Source organism: Pteropus medius, unplaced genomic scaffold, assembly GCF_902729225.1.
Source record: "Pteropus medius unplaced genomic scaffold, Ma_sr-lr_union100, whole genome shotgun sequence".
Lineage (NCBI taxonomy): Eukaryota > Metazoa > Chordata > Mammalia > Chiroptera > Pteropodidae > Pteropus > Pteropus medius.
Window position 1 is genome coordinate 1 of NW_024352790.1, and position 21001 is coordinate 21001.

At 31.3% G+C, this 21001-nt stretch overlaps 1 protein-coding gene and 1 pseudogene across 1 annotated transcript in view; one reads left to right on the plus strand and one right to left on the minus strand.

The window, feature by feature from the left end:
• Positions 1-5819: 5819 nt before the first annotated feature.
• Positions 5820-5938, minus strand: LOC120592336 (uncharacterized; annotated as a pseudogene).
• A 3696-nt stretch (positions 5939-9634) lies between these two features.
• Positions 9635-21001, plus strand: part of LAMA2 (laminin subunit alpha 2) — a 239010-nt gene continuing 227643 nt past the window's right edge. The window contains exon 1 of the mRNA XM_039849938.1: positions 9635-9772. Coding sequence (XP_039705872.1) covers positions 9635-9772 — 138 coding nt within the window. The remainder of the gene's footprint in view (positions 9773-21001) is intronic.

Below are 21001 nucleotides of genomic sequence, written 5' to 3' on the forward strand. Positions count from 1 at the left end.
TTTTTTTTTTTTTTTTTTTTTTTTTTTTTTTTTTTTTTTTTTTTTTTTTTTTTTTTTTGCATGTGGATATTCAGAATGTATACCATTTGTCAAAAAGACTTTTTTCTCCATTGAATTGCCTTTGCTCCTTCATTAAAAATCATATAAGTCATATAAGTGTATTTGTGTAGGTCTAGTTCTAGGCTCTCTGTTCTGTTTCATTGATCTATTTGTCTACTCTTTCATCAGTACCACACTGTCTTGAATACTGTAGCTTTATAAAAAGTCTTGGAATTGGATAATGTCATTCTTTTGACTTTATCCTCCTTCAACATTTTGCTGGCTATGCTGGGTCTTTGACTCTTTATATAAACTTTAGAATCAGTGTGTTGAAATCCTCAAAATAAATTTCTAGGATTTTGATTGGGATTGCATTGAATCTAAGGAATGAGTTTGGTATAACTGATATCTTAAAAATACTGAATATTCCTATCCATAATCATGAAATATATTTCCATTTAGTTCTTCATTTCATCAAAATTTTATAGTTTTCCTCATATTAATCTTGATATGTTTTGTTAGATCAATCTCTAAGCATTCCATTTTGGGAGGTGTTAGTATAAATGATATTGTGTTTTTAATTTTAAATTCAATTTTTTATTGCTGGTATATAATAAAATAATTAAGTTCCGTACTATTTTCTCCTTTAGATAGATAGACTCACATGACTGAGAAATTAATTATGTTGCTCTAGGTGTAATAAATATCTTGAAAATTCTCAGCTTTCTTCTGAGAACCATAATCTATTCATCTCAAGGTTATGGGTAAAATGGTGTCTACAAAATCTATGTAAGGCTTACCATCTAAAAAACTCAGTAGGGTCCCAAAAGACTTTTTAAATCAGATACTTTTTATTCCCAATAGATTCATAAAGGATTACATATAGTATGTTAGCTGCAAATCTAACTTAACAGAAAAGCTTTTGACTTAAAGTACTGCTTCATATCTGGAAGATTTTCCCAGGTTATACAACTACAGTAACATTGAGCTATCTTTTACAGAGTAAACATCTTTGTAGAGATGAAATCTCTATTGTATATATTATATGAAAACTGTTCTTTACTTTCATGTCACTTTGAGAAGACAACGATATCCTTGAGGGCAAAACATGTCTTTCATACATTAGGGCTCCCTAGAGCATATTCTGGCACATTATATAAATATTAAGTAATTCTTATAATTAAAATGATGTTCCTTGGAAGGAAGATGGAGACATGTGGTTCTCTGAATAGCCTTGAGCTAGTTTTGCAATAGGAGATTTTTACTCTTCTAGAATATGTAATAATTTTATGTTACAAATATGTATTAATTAATGGTTGAAATACAAAAGACATTTTCTTGGGTTTATGTAATAATCTATATTCCAACTAGAGGTCTTTATCATGATAAATGCTAGTTAGTGTTGAATTATGAAGGGATATATGAGATCCATTTTTATTTTTAATATAAATTATTATTTGATTTATTAATACAGTGAATATTAACTTAATAAATAATAAAAGAACACTAATATAAAGTGTAGTTCTAAATTTTCTATTTATGATACATGACTTTTGTTGCACAATTAGAAAATACTTTAACATTACTGAGAATACTTTAAAGAGGTTGTAATCATCAGAACAAATACTATACCTAAACGTGTGTTAAGCTTTTGTTTTAAAATTAGATTTTGGAGGAGAAAAGTAAGCTGTATAATTATGTTTTTAAAATACTGATAAATACAGAGAGCATATTTGAAATCAAAATATATATTGAGCATAGGGAATATAGTCAATAGTATAATATCTGTGTATGATGACAGATGATTAGTACATTTATGGTGATCACTACATAAGGTATATATAAATGTTGAATAACTATGCTATGTAACTGAAATTCATAATATTGTATGGCAACTATACGTTAATTATATGTATGTGTATATATATCTTTTTAAAGAATTTTAAACACATAAATTACTTTGTTTCGTATACAAGTTCCAAAATATGGTTTCTGTAATCAGTTCATGTCTATTAGGTCTGTAATTATGTTAATTATGTAAATGCACATGAATTCCAAATACCAAATACCAAATCATTTGGTCAATTTTAGAAATCTTTCTGGCAATTATTTACTCTCCTTTGGGTAGAATTCAGCCTTTCATTTAAATTAGAAAATGAGTGTCAAAACAAACCACCTTTAATAAGACAACCATAGTAATATGGAGAGCTATACATTACTTTACCCCCAAGAATCTTTCTCCTGTAAATGTTCTTGTGCTTTTCACAAAGATCATCTGTTACCAAGTTGTGAGTAAATTTAGATCTCTTCTCTTTTAAAATACCATTTCTTCCTATGAAATAAGATTGTTAAAAGATCTAGTTGAGACCCTTTTGAATATTGTTTATAGAGAAAAATGAAGACAAATTTAAACAAATGTCAGTTTCTGAGAAACTTTGGGGTGTAATCAACTTTAGCTGTCATACACAGACAAAGACAGCATTCTATTTATGGGCGTGGGGCGGTTCAGCCTCTATAATTTGAAGATGTAGTTCTGAAGCTCAGATACAAATGTATCTTGTGAAATTTCACAAAATATTGTTCCAAGTCCATTAAGAAAAATAAGCTTGGGCCAGTAGCCAGTAGTTTGTGGTCCTGAAGATACTACGAAAACCTAGCAGAGTCAAGAAGTATCTTTTTTTTTTTTTTTTTTTGCTGCTTAGAAGTGCACAGAGGAAGAGATTATTGTTACTTGTAGGCCAGCTAGCACTAGCCTAAAGCCAAAAGCTCTTGGCTCACATCTCCAGAATTCTTCAGATTTAATAGTTCTTTTCTCCGCCTCAGTATCAGAAACACCAAATATTTGTTGCCATAGAATCATGACATATTTTAATGAATGTGCACAAACTGTGAGTAATGAATCAAGGCTTAAAGCACTAAAATGTAAAGTGTAAACTAGATTAAGACAGATAATATCCCCAAATTCATTATTACAGATGACATTAAGAGCAGCTTTGCTATTACCACAGATAGCATGACAATTAACTCAATATATCAAAAACACAAGTATACTTTTATAATATCTGTAATAAAATAATGACATGTCATTATTTTATCATGAAAATGATTCATTTGTGTAGTGTTTTTCCTCCTCTTGACTTTAAACTTCCTTATGGGAGGAAAAGTATTTTATTCATATTGTGGTGACCCTACCTCTCCATGATGCCTTAGCATAGCTATTTGACCATATTTACTGCATCCAATTGAATTGTACAAATCTGGGTTTTAAATGCTTGCTATATATTAAACATACATGTGCAAATTATAAAGCCTTTCTTGAAAACAGTCTAAAGCATATTTAGTTGTTAAAATTCTAGGGGAAACTGTGATTACATGTGAACTACTCCCAGAATGCAAAATAGCAAGAGGCTCCAAGTTAAAATAATGATTTTCTCATTTTCAGTAACATTTATTAAATGCCTATTATAATTTGGTACTTTCTGAAACTTGATTATAATGAAGAGATCCTGGCCATTATAAAATTCTCATCTAGTCATAGATAAAATAAATGATAGAATTATGGTGCTCCAAATATAGAAAGCATTTAAATTGGAGAAAAGATGAATTTATACTTCTGAAACATTTGTGTTTTTTTATATTTTATTTTGAATAAAGTAATATAGAAAGATAATATTTTATTTGAAGATGCTTGCACTTATACATATATTTAAAATGAAATTTGTATTAAAATCGGTTATCACTTATTGTTAAATATTTATATATAAGGCCTCAGGGTACTATATCTTAACAGTACCTCTTTTTAGTAGAGATTTGTCAAATTTTTCTTCAAGAATTTCTGGTAATTTGTTAGTTTTTATGAGTTTGGCTTAAAACTAATATTACCTTAAATCATGTATATCAAAATACACTGGTAAAAAAAAGTCATCAATCTCAAGAACCCAGGAAATGTGTGATCTCTAGAGGTGCATGTCGGAGGAACATTAGGACTTCTACATACAGATTTTATTTAATCTAAAAAATAAGAAAGAAAAAGTGGGGTACCATGCGTAAGATGTTTTGAGAGAGAAATTAGCATTTACAAGGTGAGGAATTTATAGTGGTAACATCACTTGTTCATTAAATATTATACTTTAAAGTATAATAAATATTATACTTTAATCTTGCTCAACAATTTGATTTATGAGTTATATCACCTAGTTTTATTTATTTATTTATTTATTTTTTACCTAATGAAAGTTTACCAAATAAACACATGGGTTAATACATCTCTTCAAAAACCTACAGTGAATATAGAATGGACAATGCAAGTATAAGGATAGAACAAGAAAATACTAATGCTTACCATTGCTGTATATAAGAGCTTTTTCCTAGTCACACAATGGAGTGAAAGTAATGACAACATCAACCCTGAAAAAAAATTGGCCAATGAATGAGAAATTAATTGTTTTGCAAAAACAGCTTTTATTATACAGAAACAATTTTGAAAGCAGTTGTTCAGAAAGTTTCTATTATTTTGTGGCTCAAATTAATGTTAGCCTATCAACCACAAATATGCTTTCTGCACTTTGGAAGTAGAAAACAGAATTGTCTAACCTATTTTTAAAGGTTTCTGGACACAAAGTTTCAAAGAGCTTTGAAACTCTTTAAAATACATATTAAAATGCCATGTTTTCCAAATAATTTCCAAGTGCAACCAGTTATAAAGAAATTTACTAGCCAAATTTCAACCAGAACCTAAGACAATTAGTTGACAGGATTAAAACATAATATCATAATTTAATATGCTCATCTAATGATGGAATTTTTATAATGGTTTTTAAAATTATTTGTATATATTTTGCATTTTTTGTCTGTAGTATCTCTTAAGCTATGAAAACCATTAATACCAAGTATTAAACTGAACCTAGAAACGGAACTTAAATTTTTAATACTTGGTAATATCACTGAGTAGTAAGCCAAGGTTTTCAAAACTAGAAAATTATATTTAATTATGAAAAACTATTATATTGTTGAGTAAAGAAAAAGTTTATATCAATAATTAAATTAAATATTTCTTACAAGTTTATTTCTCATACTTTTAAATGTTTGCTTTTTAATAAACATAATATGTTAATGTCATAACACATTATATAATATATAAATACAAAGATATATAGAGTGTGTAGATATATGTGTGTATGTGTGTGCGGGTATATACATGTATATATACCCTCTCATATGTCTGTGTATATATACCCTAAAAGAAATTTTTATTGATAAATTGTAAAACCAAAAGTCTAGAGACCCTTGCTCCAGATAACTGAGTAGTGCAGTAAATCTAGCCCTAATAAAAATCTATAAAATAGATTAAGTTTATTTTTCATGCACAATTAACATCTTTTCAACTGCAGCTTTCACTCTCCTATTAGTTATATAATATTCTTCTATTGTGCTTAATTATGCCATTATAAAGTCTTAAGTGCTCAAGATAGACACTTCAGGGAATTACCATTGATAATTACCATTCGATGACTGATTTATATATTTACTGACATCTGCCAATTGTCAGAAACTTTGTAGTCTCTGAGCAGTGAACCCAGGAGACAAAAACCTTGCCTTCTCGGAGCTAACATTCTAGTTAGAAGAGAGAAAATTAATTAGGTTAGTACATAAAATAATATTTATTTACTTACTTACTTACTTACTTACTTACTTTTTTTTTTAGGTGAGGCAACCCTTGATCGACCTCACAGATTGCAAAGACCTTGTCAGTTTATAATCCCTTTTTTTTTTTTTTTTTACTCCTACAGTACCTGATCTTCCTAGGTGGTCTCCCATCTAAGTACTAACCAGGCCTGACCCTGCTTAGTTTCCAAGATCAAATGGGATCAGGCTTGTTCAGGGTAGCATAGCCGTAGACTAAAATATAATATATTCGATGGTTAAAATGCTAAGGAGAAAAATAGAACATGAAAGGGATAGGAAGAGTGATGGTCAAACTGTATGGCTATGTTGGTCAAAATGGTCTTAGAAGAAAGAAATTGCAGACGTCCTAAGATATGAATATGTCTGGCATGTTAAAAAAACATTCAGGATGGGGTGAGTGAGGGGGAAATTAGGAGGAGATAGGGAGGGGGAAATTATTGTAGGCCTTCAGGCCATTGTAATGTCTTTACATTTTCTCACGGTGAAATGGAAAGCTATTGGAGTGATTTGAGCAAAAAGTATAGTTATCTGACATAACGTTAACAGGGTCAATATGATTGTTACATTGAGAACAGACTAAAAGGGAACAAGGGCAGAAATAGGGAGACCAGAGGCTTTGTAATTGTTGTGTCAGTAGATGTGATGGCTTGGACTAGAGTAGTAGTAGTGGAGGTAATGAAGGGTAATTTGATTCTGGATATATATATATATATATATATATATATATATATATATATATATATATATTTTTTTTTTTTTTTTAAGGTAAAGCCGAAAAGAATGTGCTGACAATTTTTGGAATATGAAAAAAAGAGGAGAGTCAAAAATGACTGTAAAGTCATGGGCCCATACAACTGAAAAAATAGAATTGTTGTTTACTTAGATGAATAAGACTGGGAAGAGCATATTTTGGGAGGGAGGTCAGGAAATCAGCCTAGATGGTTCTATTAAGTTAGAATTGCCTTTTAGATATCTAAGGGGAGATGTTAAGGTGATAATTGTCATGCAAGTCTGAAGTTCAATGGTGGGGGGTGGGGAATATGGACTAAAGATAAATGTTTTAATCATTAATACAGTTGTCATTTAAGCCTGGAGACTAAATGTGATAAACAATAATGTGAGTAAAGTGACATAAGACATCTATGGGTCGAGCCCTATGGGACTCCAACACTTAGAGGTTAGGGAAATGAGGAGGAACTAGAAAGGAGACTAGGAAGGAGTGGCCAGAATGTTCGAAGGAAGACCAGTAGAGTGGCGTATTGAAAGCCAGTTGAGTTAAGAGTGCTCAACTTTGTCAAATGCTACTGATAAGGCAAATAAGATAAGGAATAAGAATTGATAATTGGATTTAGCAATGGATGCTACTGGTGACCTTGAAAAGTTCACTTTCAGTTGGCATGATGGGAGCAGAAAGTTGACTAGATTGGATTTATGAGAGAATGAGGATTTGGAGACAGCAAGCCTAGACTCCTTTTTCTAGGAAGAAAATAAGGACGCATATACTTGCACATGAATTGAAGCAGCACTGAGAAGTATTGAAGTTCTCTTCTGTTGGCCTTTACATTCTTAGAAAAATAGAGAACAGTCGAGTATGAGGATATGGGAAGAGGGTTTTGGAGTTTCCATAAAAGAGGAAAAAGTATGAAATGGCCTTCAGAAACATAGAAGAGAAAGTAGACCACATTAAAGAACAATATTAAGAAACCATATGAGTTTAGTAGGCATGAATTTGAAGCAAGGCCAGTCAAGAAGGTGGTATGTGTTTCTTCGGTTATGTCCAGCTCAACAGTTACAGGTACAGAGAAGGTAGAGTTAGATTCAGCTAGGGTGTGGTTTAGCCAAGGGAATACAATAAAACTAGAGAAGGGGAAGGGAGTTGAGATTGTCTGCAAAGGAGAGATTAAAGTTATTGGTTATAGAGTTCAAGATGCTGATAGAATATCCTCAGAACATAACAATTTTCAAGTTTTTCTCTTTCTAAAATACTATTAATATTTTAGGTAAGACAAGTCTTAGTTTTATGGGACTACATAAGGCATTAGAAAATATTTAGTATCCTTGGTGCCCAGACACTAAATAGTAGTAGCACTTCACCAGAATTAAAGGAACAGTATGTAGTCTTTGACAGGTTTTTAATCTCATTGCATTTTCTTCATTGAAATGGACTTTTTTCTGCATGCCCCCAAAAGCAAAGTTAGTTTATGTAACATTAAAATACTTATGCAAACACAAAACCCTAGCCAATCATCTATTTGTTATATCCAGTACCAAATATGTCACCAAGGAAAATAGAGAAAAAGAAATTTTGAAATTATACTTTACTGGACGCAGAAGAATTTTTGAGTCATTTAAATAATTGTGTTATTTCTTAGATACATTAATAATAGCAATAACTGAAATGTGTTGAGTATTCATATGTATATCTGAAATATATTGTGTTTGCATGTATACCTGGCACGGTACTAATTATTTTATCTACATTATTTGATTTGATCTTCATACCATGCTCTAAAGTGTATATTATCATTATCCTTATTATATAGAAAACAATATAAAAATGTGCTTATTACTTGGAGAATGGAGGCATGCTTTGCAATATTATAGTATGGTTGTCGACTTTTCATCCTTATGTGTTGACATTGAATAGTTTCAGGCTGCTAAGGAAGCACTGTAGACATAAAAGCACCTTATTCCTTTGTCCTATAGTTCCTCAAACTGCTTATGAACTTCCTTCTTATGTATTTTCACATTGATGACTAAAATTGAGAGCTTAGGGTTTTTTTGTTTGTTTGTTTGTTTGTTTTTTAATAATAAGCAAGCCGTGGAATGTATGCCCTCCAAAATATTGTTTAGTGCATCTTAAACATAAAACGATTCAACCACTTAAAGAAAATTCTTAGTTCCTCGAGTGGCATATCATTAGATTTTAGTGACATTTACTTATAAATGAATAGATATCTTCTGTCTCTATGTAGTTACCATTGCTATATCAACATAATATAGATGGAGTTTGAAATCCCATTATAAAAATATGATATAGAAATAATAGTGGTCACTAAAGTTCCCTTGATTGAAACTACATCATGCAATGTTCTTTCCTTTCAGCTCAATAACCTGAAAAATATAGATGTCTATTTAAAAAAGACATTTTCTTGTTTGGCAGAATATTATCATCATTCAGCATATTACAGTGTGGTCCAAATTTATGTCAATACGTGCTAGGCTAGAAAAGTCACTCTAAGTTTTACTTAATTTATTTTGGAGTTTAACTAGTACTTTTGACATAATTTATATTCTGAGGAGATCTCAGCTTATTCCTGCTCGAAACTCAGCAAAATGACGTTCGATATATAGAGAAAGTATGTGGTCTTATTATAGCTGTGTCTGCAAAGGCTACAGTTCTTTTAGAAACCTGTCAGAATTTTCAATGTGAGCTGTCCTTTTCTGGACATTATGACTTAATCTGCTAACTCTTGTTGCTCCATGAAAATGGTGCAGCTATCCTGTATCTTAGAACAAAATCTAAATATATAAGTTCCTTTTCTCCCTCCATACCTCTCCTCCCCTAAATGTTTTATTTTTATCATTTTAAAATGATTATCACAGCAACTGATTCAGATTGAAATTCTGTTCACAGAGCTGGTGGCTAGTGACCTTCAGGAATTTCTTTATATTGATTTATGTGTGTGGTAGACTGAATGATGACCCCTCCATATATGTCCACGTCTTAATCCTCAGAACCTGTAACTATGTTAGTTTTACATGGCAAACAGACCTTTGCAATTGTGATTAAGGTTAAGGACCTTGAGATGGGGAAATTATCCTGGATTATCCAGGTGGGCCCGATCTACTCACATGAGGCCTTAAAAGTGGCAGGGAAGGCAGAGAAGGAGGTCACAGTGATGTGATAATGGAGGAAGAGCAAGGAGAGATTCAAAGCCTGAAAGAGACTCTGTCCATCATTGCTGGCTTTGAAGATAGAGGATCTCCTCAGCCAAGGAATGTGGACAACCCCTGGAAGCTGGGAATGGGTATCAGCCAACAGCCAGTAAAGAAATGGGAACTTCAGTTCTGCCTCAAGAACTGAATTCTGCCAGTAATCTAAGTGAACAAAGAAATGGATTCTCCCCGAGAGTCTCCAGAAACAATTGTAATCCTGCTAACACCATGATTTTAGCCATTTTAGCTTACTGAGACTTTTTTGGAATTCTTCCCTACAGGACCATGAGATAAGAATTTTGTGTTGCTTCCAGCTGCTAACTTTGTTAGGATAGCAATGGGAAACTAATAAAATATATATTGATGCTTGTATCTTTGGGCAGAAGGAGGTGGAAGTTATTTTGTGCACATGACCAGGAGGAAATAATGGGATGGAAAATATAAATGGAGATGATGTCATGGTATTTGTCCCTTTTTCTCCTCTCCCTTTCTCGAAGGGCCTTTAGAAACTGTTTTAGAGCCTAACATTAATAGAGAAAAAGGTGAAGGACCAGAAATGAGGGAGATATTTTTTGTGAAAATGTGAGACAAATTGTGACACAGAGTGAAGGGAAAAAAAAAACCATTTTTTCCACATCTGAACAAAATCAGGTTTGATATTCTGAGGGTTAAGGGCAGCTTTGCATGAAGTTGGATTTCCACTATAGGCACCGGCAGCCAATTAACAAAGAGAACAAATTTGTTTTGGAGATGTAAAGGGACCTAGGAATGATTCTTATGGACACCAATGTCAGTGAGACTTCATTTCTATCCATAGGTTTGTGAGGCCTGGGAATACATGCATTATGTAAAAAACAACAACAACAACAACAACAACAAAACTAAACAAACAAAAAATACCCTATAGTTATCATTAAAAAATCTGACGTAATTAATATTCAAATATTCAGCCATTTTAAATGATGTCTACATAATGCCACATATATAGATGAAAACCCCAGAAGTGAATCATTCATCATAATAATTCCACTAATCTAGTGGTTTGGTATTATATAGAAGCTCCTCAGAGGGTACCTGGTTTTCCTGACTTCTTTGAGTTTTTCACTTATATCACAGAGTCAGGATGTTCAAAGTATAACAAAAATGAGAAGTTGAAAAAAGAATGCAATAATGGCATCTCTTCTCCATACACATGTTATGTGAGAGCTATTTTGTGACAAAAAAAATCCATTAACATGAATATAGTTTAAATTGAATAAGCAAATTTTATTAAAGCAACAAAATGTTTATTTTGAGAGTAAATTTATGAACAATTGCAGAAGCAAAACAACACTTTTTCTAAATTAAGCTATTTCAGTGTGAATAAGTCAAAGCTAATATGCTCATTGTCAATTGTGTATGTTCTTTTATACTATTTAGAAAATTCAATTACACAGAATGTGTTTTAAATATTCAACCATTAAACCACCTTGGTCATATAGCAGAAAGCATAAAATTGATCACTGATTGTGTCTTTATGAAATTGTATATAGGAAAGAAAATATGTCAATGAGCTCAACTGAGTTCATCTCAGTAGCCTCTGTATTTTTATTGAATGAAATGTAGTAAATTAAGTTAATCTTATTTTACTGCAGTTTATTTTAGACATAAATTTATGATTTAAAAGAGTTGGAAGTACAATCTGAAACATAACTCTGAAATGTTAAAAAGGTAATTTTATAATTCTAACATTTATAAGGACTTATTGACTCATCTGAGCAAGTTTTATATTCACTATTGAATGCTCAGGTTGAAATGAATGACATGCAAGAAAATTTCCAAGGACTGGGAAGCTTAGAACCAACTGAACTAGAACAAAATAAACATCAAGTATTTTAGCATATAGAGTTTGTGGACAAAAAGATGGGTTCTTCCCAATTATTATGCTATTAGAGTAGCCAACGGTTTGGATTATTTAGTTTTGCTTTTATCAAGCCACGGTGAGGAGCCAGTAATTTTAACAAGGTGATTCAAAGACATTTTGGTACTCTTGATTTTCCCCTTCACATGTTGTGCAAGGTCAGCACCTCTATAAAAGAACAAACTTTGCGTCACCACACCTTTTCACGTCATTATAAATTAACCAAAAATAGAAATGTTATTCCCTTTGCTATATCCTTTGATTTATACTTGCTTTGCATAAAGCCAAGCTTAACATCAAGTCATGTATAAAAATATGCTTGTTGAATTACCTAATAATAATTAAATTTATAATAGAATTTCTTTTGGTCCAGAAAAATAATCAAATTTTCTTGAATGTCAGGTGTATGAAATAAGATATGAGAAAAAGTTAATAAAATGATGAATGTGCTTGCCTGATGATTATAATGGTCATTAACATTTCTTCAGTTCTCATTAGTTAAATATAACGTAACTCTAAAAATGTCTATTATGGCATCAATTTGTTTAAGATGTATTATGCAAATTACCTTGCATAAAGAACACTTTGCCTGGATGTTCTTTTTTGCTCTGATTTTTGAATTTTTTTAATGCATTTAAAGTATGTGTTCAATTCGATCAGTTTTTTAGAAATACTGAAATTTCTTGCTTGTTTTATGTTCCTTAGTTATTTGATTCTTAATTTATTATTTTAAATAAATAAGTTACGTGATTAAGCTAGGAAGCAAAGTTTCTTATTAGTATATTTTTTTAGAATGGGTTGCTAATTAAAAATTCACCTAATTTTGTCTTATAGCTATAAATCTATTCATACCACCACTTTTCCCTAGTACTTCTTATAATTAAAACTATGACAATATATCATGAATTTCTTCTTGCGTTTGGGGACTACTCAGTGCATACCTCTTGATACTTTTGTATCTATATGTAATCAAAAAGTTATAGTAATGGTAGACTTTACATGATACAATCTTCGAAAAGTAGGGAAAGAAAATGTAAACATTTAGCAAATAAGTTTTAATGCAGATTAAATTAAAACAATGACAACATTTAAAAGAATGCTCTTCATTTTATATTCATAAACAGGGCCTATAACCAATGCAAAATTTAAAAATTAGTCTCATGACAAACCACACATACACACTCATGCACACACACACCATTCAAAAATTCAGAAAATGCTTTCATTCTCCTACCAGGCTGTGGTCAAGTATAAATTTAAAATAAACAAACAAACCACTTAAAATCTTAAGAATACATTATAAAATAACTATTCTGGCAAAAAGAAATTAAAATTACAACTATATGTAATTTATAAAACAAAATATTATAAAGCAGAAACTCTGAGATGAGGCAAAAGCAGTATTCTGGAGCAAATCTAAAGTTCTAAGTGCTTTCGCTATAAAATAAGAAGAGGAAGAAGAGAAAAAGAGGAGGAATTAATAGTTATAGAAGTAGTTAACTCAAGAACCTAGAAAAAATATGACACATAATACTTATCATATACTTTATGATCAACTTTTTCCCTTTGCCCTAGCCCTCTGGAGAGCAATTTTTGTATTCTATTCATCTCTATGTCTTTGAAATCTATCCATTTTTAAAACATGGATTATATATTCAATAAATATTTAGCAAATGAATGAATGAACTTTTAAAATATATTTGTCCATAAAAAGTAATAATATAAAGCCACTCTATTCCGTTCTCATAAATATATGAAAAAAAATGGCACAATTATAAGTTAAAGATCATTTAAGAAAAGCAAATTTATAGAATAACATAGCATTTGATTGGCAGTAACTGAATTTATCAAACTACCCAGTGCACTGAACCCATATGGGAGAAAACTAAGATCTAAGAGTCTTCCAGTGACAACCCACTTTAAAATTAGTAACGTAAAACAATTATTTTCATGTGCTCACAAATTTTTCAAATAAAGAATTTGAACAGGGCATTTCAGGGATGTCTAGTCTTTGCTCCACAATGTCTCGAGTTTCAGTCGGGAATATTTGAACGGTTGTGAGTAAATTAAGAAACTGGAGGCTTATCTACATACATTTCTGGTGCCTGGAATGCAATCACTGAAAGGCTGGACTTACCTGAGGTGGGAACCAGACATCCTATGCATGACCAGTTTATGAGGAAGCGTAGGCTTCCTCACAGCATGGTGGCCTCAGAGTAGCGAGATCAGCTTCGTGGAAGCTCAGGGTTTCAATATGTATTCAGAAAATAAGGCAAAAGCTCAAAAGTCTTTTATGATCTTACCTCAGAAGTTGCACACAATATTGCATTAGTCAAAGCAGTCATAAACCCATTGAGATTCAAGAGAAGGAACAAAGACCTCAGTGACATACACTGAGATTTTCAACCATTATAAGACCATATTTTAAAACTTTTAGAACAGAATAAAATAAAACAGAAAACATGTTAACCTAAGCAAATGATGTCTAGGAACACATTTAGAGACACAGGACTAAAAGCCAAGACCCAGAATCTCTGCCATTATTTACGATTGGGCCTTGGGCAGATCATGTATCTTTTCTGGTCCCATGTTTTCTAAATGATAAAATAAGTGCTTTGAGGCTAAAATAGATGAGAAAATAAACGAAATCAGTAAGATTTTCAGTAAACTTCTTCGTACATGATTACTTTGAGAAATATTGCTGTAGACTATCAAGTGATAGAAGGTCGTTCATGTTATCAAGCTACTGCTTATCTATCATCGAATAAATGACTGTTAAAGATCAGATGGTGGTATGTGTAGGTTTTCTTTATTATCTACTTTTAGTGAATTTCTAAGGAATATCTAATATATTCAAATAAAATCTATCACTTCCAAGAATTTCATGAGTGACTTAAATGTTTTGATTTAGAAGAGAAATAAGGATCAATATTTTTATGTCTCAGTGTTTAGATATGAATTAACTCAAAGAGGTTGTACATGTATTTTTTTTTTTTTTTAATTTAAATGATACACTTACTGGAGTTGTACCTTTTCTACCACACTGGATTAAATACATTTGTCAAAACTGTGGTTTTGCCACTTTTTTGGACACAGTATTTTGCTGTTCTTTCTTCCATGTGTCTCTGTTAGTACATATGACCCATGGACCACCTGCAACAGGTAGGTCTTGTGTTATTAGATACTCAAATAAGGAAAGTTGCATTCATCTTCTCCGTTGCTTATGTGGATAACCATTCCTCCTACCTAGTTTTTTGACTTCTCCTCAGTGGGAGCAGAAGTTGCTATTACATGGATCAGAAATCTTATGAAGTTTCCTATTGCCATTTACAAAGTATACAAGTTACGGTGCATTTAATTGAAAATGTTTTATATTAGTCATTAGTAGCTGGAGATAGCCGTGTGTTTTAACTGATAATACATATCTTATGCTTATCCACATACCAGCATCTAAATGGTAGCTCAATGAGAAAAACTAATGAGAAGCCTGAAAATTAATGAGACATAAAAGCTTTTGACTCTGACCTTGAGATGCAATTTGGTATTTATGATGTTAAATTCTTGCCTTCTTTTAAACAGAGAAACAGCTGGTCTGTGTAGGAGGGATGTTTAGTTCTGACTGAGAAGAAAGAGAAACAACAGAAATTTTTTAAACCTTAAGAAATAGTATATTAAAAAAAGTACATACTGCAAAATTCAATGCAATATGTTAAAGTTCACAGAATGCATAAAGGCTGCTCCCCACGCCCCCATAAGAAGCATACAGTTGCTGTGCTGATGTAAAAGTACATGAAGAAAAAAAGTGTTCAAAGCTGCATAAATATTTGCACCCCCGTGAGAGTGTGAGAAAGTGTGCGTTTCATGTTATGATTGATAGGACTGCTTTTATGCCCCACTTTGAACTCTTAGCAAGAACTTTGGAGTGTCCTGAGGGTCTGTCTGCCTTTGTATGGCAGGAACTCTGTTTTCTTAGAAAATAGTAAAGAACACTGTTTGTACACCCTTCCTTAGAAAAGGGTACTTATGGTTTATGGGAATTGGAAAACTTAGTAGAAAAATCAAAAACTTTTTTATATAGCTTATAAGAAATGCTCAGCTTTGTTTTTAAACTTTAACCATTGTTATTTATTTATTTATTTTTACTTCTGGTTTTGTGTTTGTTAAGATAGGGAGGCTGAACTCTGACCTACTTCTAATATGTTTTATAAAATTTGTACATTCTTTTGAGGGTATTTTATCCTAATGATTTACCCACTAAAAATAAAAAGGAATGAAGTGAAAGTATATCTAAAATACCGTGTAATACACTTACTTTAATGCAATCATTTCTGCATTTTAAAGAATTACCCTAGTGAAGCAAGAGATTTTGAACATTTAATTGAAATTTTATGATCTGATAGGCATTAGATTTCTATTGTTATTTAAGTCAGGGAATTTTAGAACTAAAGGTATCAAATAATAAAAGCATACATATGTATAGCTTCTAAAATGTATTAATAAATATTACTTCATATAAATCTCAAAATAACAAACAAATAAGCAGGAAAGTCATTGAAATTTACACAGTAGAGATGATCATTTTAAAGCTCACCGAGGTATATATTTGTTTAATGTCATACTTCTGTGACATACTCAAACCGAGACATCATGTCACAAATACTTTTATAATTACATATCTGGTTTGAGCAGGGCTGGCTAATAGTCTCCTAATTCCCTTTTGTGTGTTCTTAGCATCACTCTTCCAGAAACCACTTTAAATATATTTTTAAAGCAGTTTTTTTTTTCCTTAATTGGTTACCAGGGGCATTTTTTCAGGTGCTTAAATCACAAATATTTGACTTCCCTCAGGTATTCCAGATAGTAATGCTGATTCTATTAGAGTCATTCACCTGATAAAATTAAGAATACAAATAATATCAAATAGTAACTACCATGTACTTTGAGATTAACTCTTATTTTCTCTATTTCTACATTTCTGTTTTACACACGCACACATACATAGATATAATTATTTTTCCTCATTTTACACAAATAGTAGTATGACATACACATTATAAAAGCACATTATAGTTTTATTTAATGAAGATAATTTCACATTAATGAATAAAGATCCTTCTTTGTTCAGCAGACATCAAAGAGGTTTAACATTGACTCCAGTGCTAGGCCATGAGGTTAAATACTGGTTTCACCACCTCCCAGCTTTTTAACATTGAGCAAGTTATGTAATCATTCGACATTTTTATTTTCACATCTTTAAATTGAATGTAACAACAGCAAAAATATACCTATCTCATAAGGCTGTATGAGTTTTATTTTGAGGATTAAATGTTAATATGTGTATAGCCACATTGAAGAGTGTTTGGCATCCCCATTATCATTATTAATATGTCTGTTAACAGTCACTGTTGATGGACATAAGTCTATTTTCAATATTTTTCTGCTACAAACATTGTTGCAATGAATAACCATGTGCCTAGCTGTATTTTCTTTGTACGAATACAACTGGTGGATAAATTTCCAGAGGTAGAATGTCAATGTGTGTATGTAATTTGAGTAGATATTGCCAAATTGATCCCATAGGTTTTATACATACCACCACCAGTGAGTAGAAATACTTGTTCTCATAAATCTCTCACCAATAGAGTATGTTAGCAAAGTTTTACTCTGTTTGCTTCATTTTATTAGTGAAGGTAGTATATTTTTATGTTTAAGAAAAAATAGTGTTTTTTTCTACAGAAGTTAGACTCAAATTAACAAACCTATTGGAACTTCCTGAATTTCTAGATTAATTAGGAGAGAAAATGAGGTAATGTTTAAATAAATTCTATATGCTTAGTAGAGAACACGGAGAACATGTTTTACATGGTTCCTCTCATAAATTCCTTGTAAAAATTCTTCAAGGTAGATATTTTCATTCTCTTTTAGACACAACACCACTTATACTTAAGAATTAAGTTAATTTGCCCAAAGTAACACATTAAATGTATGGACTAAGATTAGAGAGGGGATCAGTTGTCTGCTGAAGCACATGACCTTTGCCTTATAGACACCGTGCACACTGAGAATGTTTGAGAGAGAAAGAGGGAGACTTGAGAGGAAATATTTAAAAAGGTAAACATAAATCAAAAATGTATCTCAATATCACTAAAGTAACAGTGTGACTTTGAACAATTCAACCTCTTTAGAGCCTCAATTTCTTCATTAATAATAATAATAAACCTACACTACAAAATTTTTATAGATTAAATAAAATGATGTGGAAAAGTGCTGTTGAAATTCTAAAGTTTCATATAAATGTTAGCTTGATTATATATAGTTCAGTAATTGGGTCCACCTAATTTTTGTGACCTAGTATATTTTTATATTATCTATATCTTGCAAAAAAAAAGTAGTAGATATTTTTGTTTTCAAACTTTAAAAATCCAGATTATACTAGTTTGCTGCAATGACAAGGTAGTCAGAGAATCTTGTTCTGAGTGGTTACAAATTTCTGGAGATTGTTTTACACAATGGCAACAATAAATATAATGATAGCAGCTAAACTTTGTTTAACATTTATAAAGTATCAAGCACTGTTCTAGATTATTTAATTGAATTCTCGCAAGAATTCCTGATACTGTTGTAGCATCTTCATTTTCCAGATGAAGATGTGAGAAATTAAATACTCTAGTCTCATACAGCTAATAAGGGGCAGATCTGACTATTTTCCTTCCAGAAGTCTAGCTTTAGAACACATCCTCTTTTTCACTGTGCCATTCTGTTTCTTTGCTACTGTCTATACAAGTAGTATTCTCTTATCGAATGTGTTGTTCTGGCCTATAAATACTTTAACATCACAGAGCAGGGAATAGGTGTATATAAATCTAAATACTATGTTGGTGCTCTACAATAGAAGTTGCAAAGTGTTACCTTATTTTTTTAATTAACCAACCATTAATAAATTAGCTGCAAAACTTAGCCATGGTGAAATTAGAAGTTGCCAAGTGATATCAGATCTAGTCCAAACTCTCAAAGGTGTAGGCATTCATTCTCCATCATCTCACTCCAACGGACCTCTATTCATAAATCTTCAGAGATATAGATACCCTATGAGGTAGGTCATTACATTTTCAACAGTTCTAGATATTAGAAGTTAATCCTTACACACGATCAAAAAGTCTCCCCTTCCCTCTGCTTCCTTTCGTAGGTTCTATGTTGGTGCTACAAAAAGAGCAGTTTTTCTTTCTAACATATATGATAGACCTTCAAATATTTGAAGAAAACAATTATGTTTTCCCTAAGTCTTCTCTATTTTAAAGTTAAATAGTTCATTACCTTTCTAAACCTCTTGCTAAGCTTTCACAGCTATCAACATTCTGGTCACACCTCTGGATGAACTCTAATTCATCAACTACTCTTTTAAATGGCGATGTCAAGCTGTGACTGCAGTTGGATCATTGCTTTTTTTAATCTATACACTAGATGTCTTCTAAATACTGAAAGTATGTCATTTGTCAGTATATCAGAATATATTGAAAATGTATTTATGACTTATAAAAAAATATAGTGAGTTCTGGAGTTTACACCATTATTCTAGCATATAGAAGCTGGTGAAAAGTAATGACATAGAGTTGCTTTATGTAATGTGTGTAAATGTCTAGATGACTTAAATATTGATTTTTCCTTTTAACTGCAGATCAAACTTTCCAATTGCTAAAGGTTTCTTATTTTCAAACAAACTCATTTGTACTTCGCCAGTCAGTAGTACAGTAAGTTCCTATAGTAAGCTCAAATCACCAAAAAGCTCAAATAGACATATTTCCTCTGATCTGTTTTTAGGACTAATAAAGGTAAGAATAGAGAAAACATTAAAGACCTATTTTAATAGCAACCGCAAAATATCTCATAGGGGTAGTATAGATTTGTCTTTTTTTAATGTTTTCTTCATCTATAACTCATTGAAATAATATATAGTGTTGAATTTTATTAAAATTCAGCAGATATTTATGCAGCATGTACTATTTGTAAGACACTTATGCAAAGTACCATAGGGAAGCATTAAAACATGAGTAAGATCTGAATCTTGCCATCACTTTGATCTCTTTCAGAAACTCTAAGATTTTTAAAGTGCGTTTAGAATCATGAAATAAATATCGTTATAATTAGGTTTTCTGTGTGCAGTATGTATGATATTTTAAGTTCAAAAATAATCCCTATTAAAACAGTATAACTTAAAACATTTATTAACTATATATTGTATGCTAAGTACAAAGTGAAGAATTTTATGTGTATTTTCTCATTTCATCCTCAGAACAAACTTCTGAGATAGGTGTAATTCAGATCATTTTTAGTGAAAATTAACTGAGACTCTGAAAGCATACGTAACTTTCACACAAGCCATACAGCATTTAAAGGCACAAACACAATCCAAATCTAGGTGTAGAAAATCTCCAGGTATGAGCTTGATCTTTTTTTGTGATTTATATTTGATTTCTATATTAATAGAGATGTCAGAAAGCTAACACGACTCTTTATCTGCTTATTCTGGAAGAATTTATTGGCCTGTTGATTCTTCTCTGGGGTATGACTTAGTTTCCATTGCACCTTTGGGATTTTTTTCTTCTAAAATTCACAACCAGCTTCTAGAACTGTAATAAAGAATTACCTGCAGAGTTCAAGAAGGTGGGAAGATAGAAAAAGAAAGAGTGGTAGGTCAATTTAGCATCAAATCAAAATAATATTCCAAGACTGGTGCTCTGGTTGCTGTTTTTGTGAGAAAAATGCTATTTCAAAGTATATTTAAACAATGTCACCTAAAATTAATTGAGGTCATTTAAACCTCAATTAATTCAGCCCTTCCAGTCATATTCAGTATTGTTGAGGGTATAAACGTTGAGGACTACCTATGGGCGAGATGCGAACTCTGTTTTTTACACTTTTTTCTCTACTTTTGCAATAAGAGAGGAAAAGGCTATATACTAGCTAGACGCATACTATCCACAGTAATGAATATCTTTATAAGACAAAGTAAGCAGTAAGAGAAAGGTTAACTAATATTCTCATTGAAATAGAAAATAGCAATGTTGCTATCTCTTTTTTACAGTGTTCTTATAAATTTTCCACAAGGATTATATATTTTGTTTTTATTCATTTGTCATGTATGGGAAAATATTAAGTCTGTTTCTCTTTAACTTAATGGAACTTGATTTAAAGTATGTTCTGTTATTTTAATCAGTATCAATGTGATATATAATGAGCATGCAGTTTTCTGTCTCCTTGGCAGAGAACTTAAAAAAAAATTAAGTCCTAGTCAATAAGAAATGTATGTATATATAAAATTATAATTTATGATTTGGTTAGATCAATGTTTAATTATGTATTACATGTATTTTTTGTACTGAATATTTACACATAAATTAATCCAACCCACAGCAAGAATGCTAAATGGAACGTTCCATC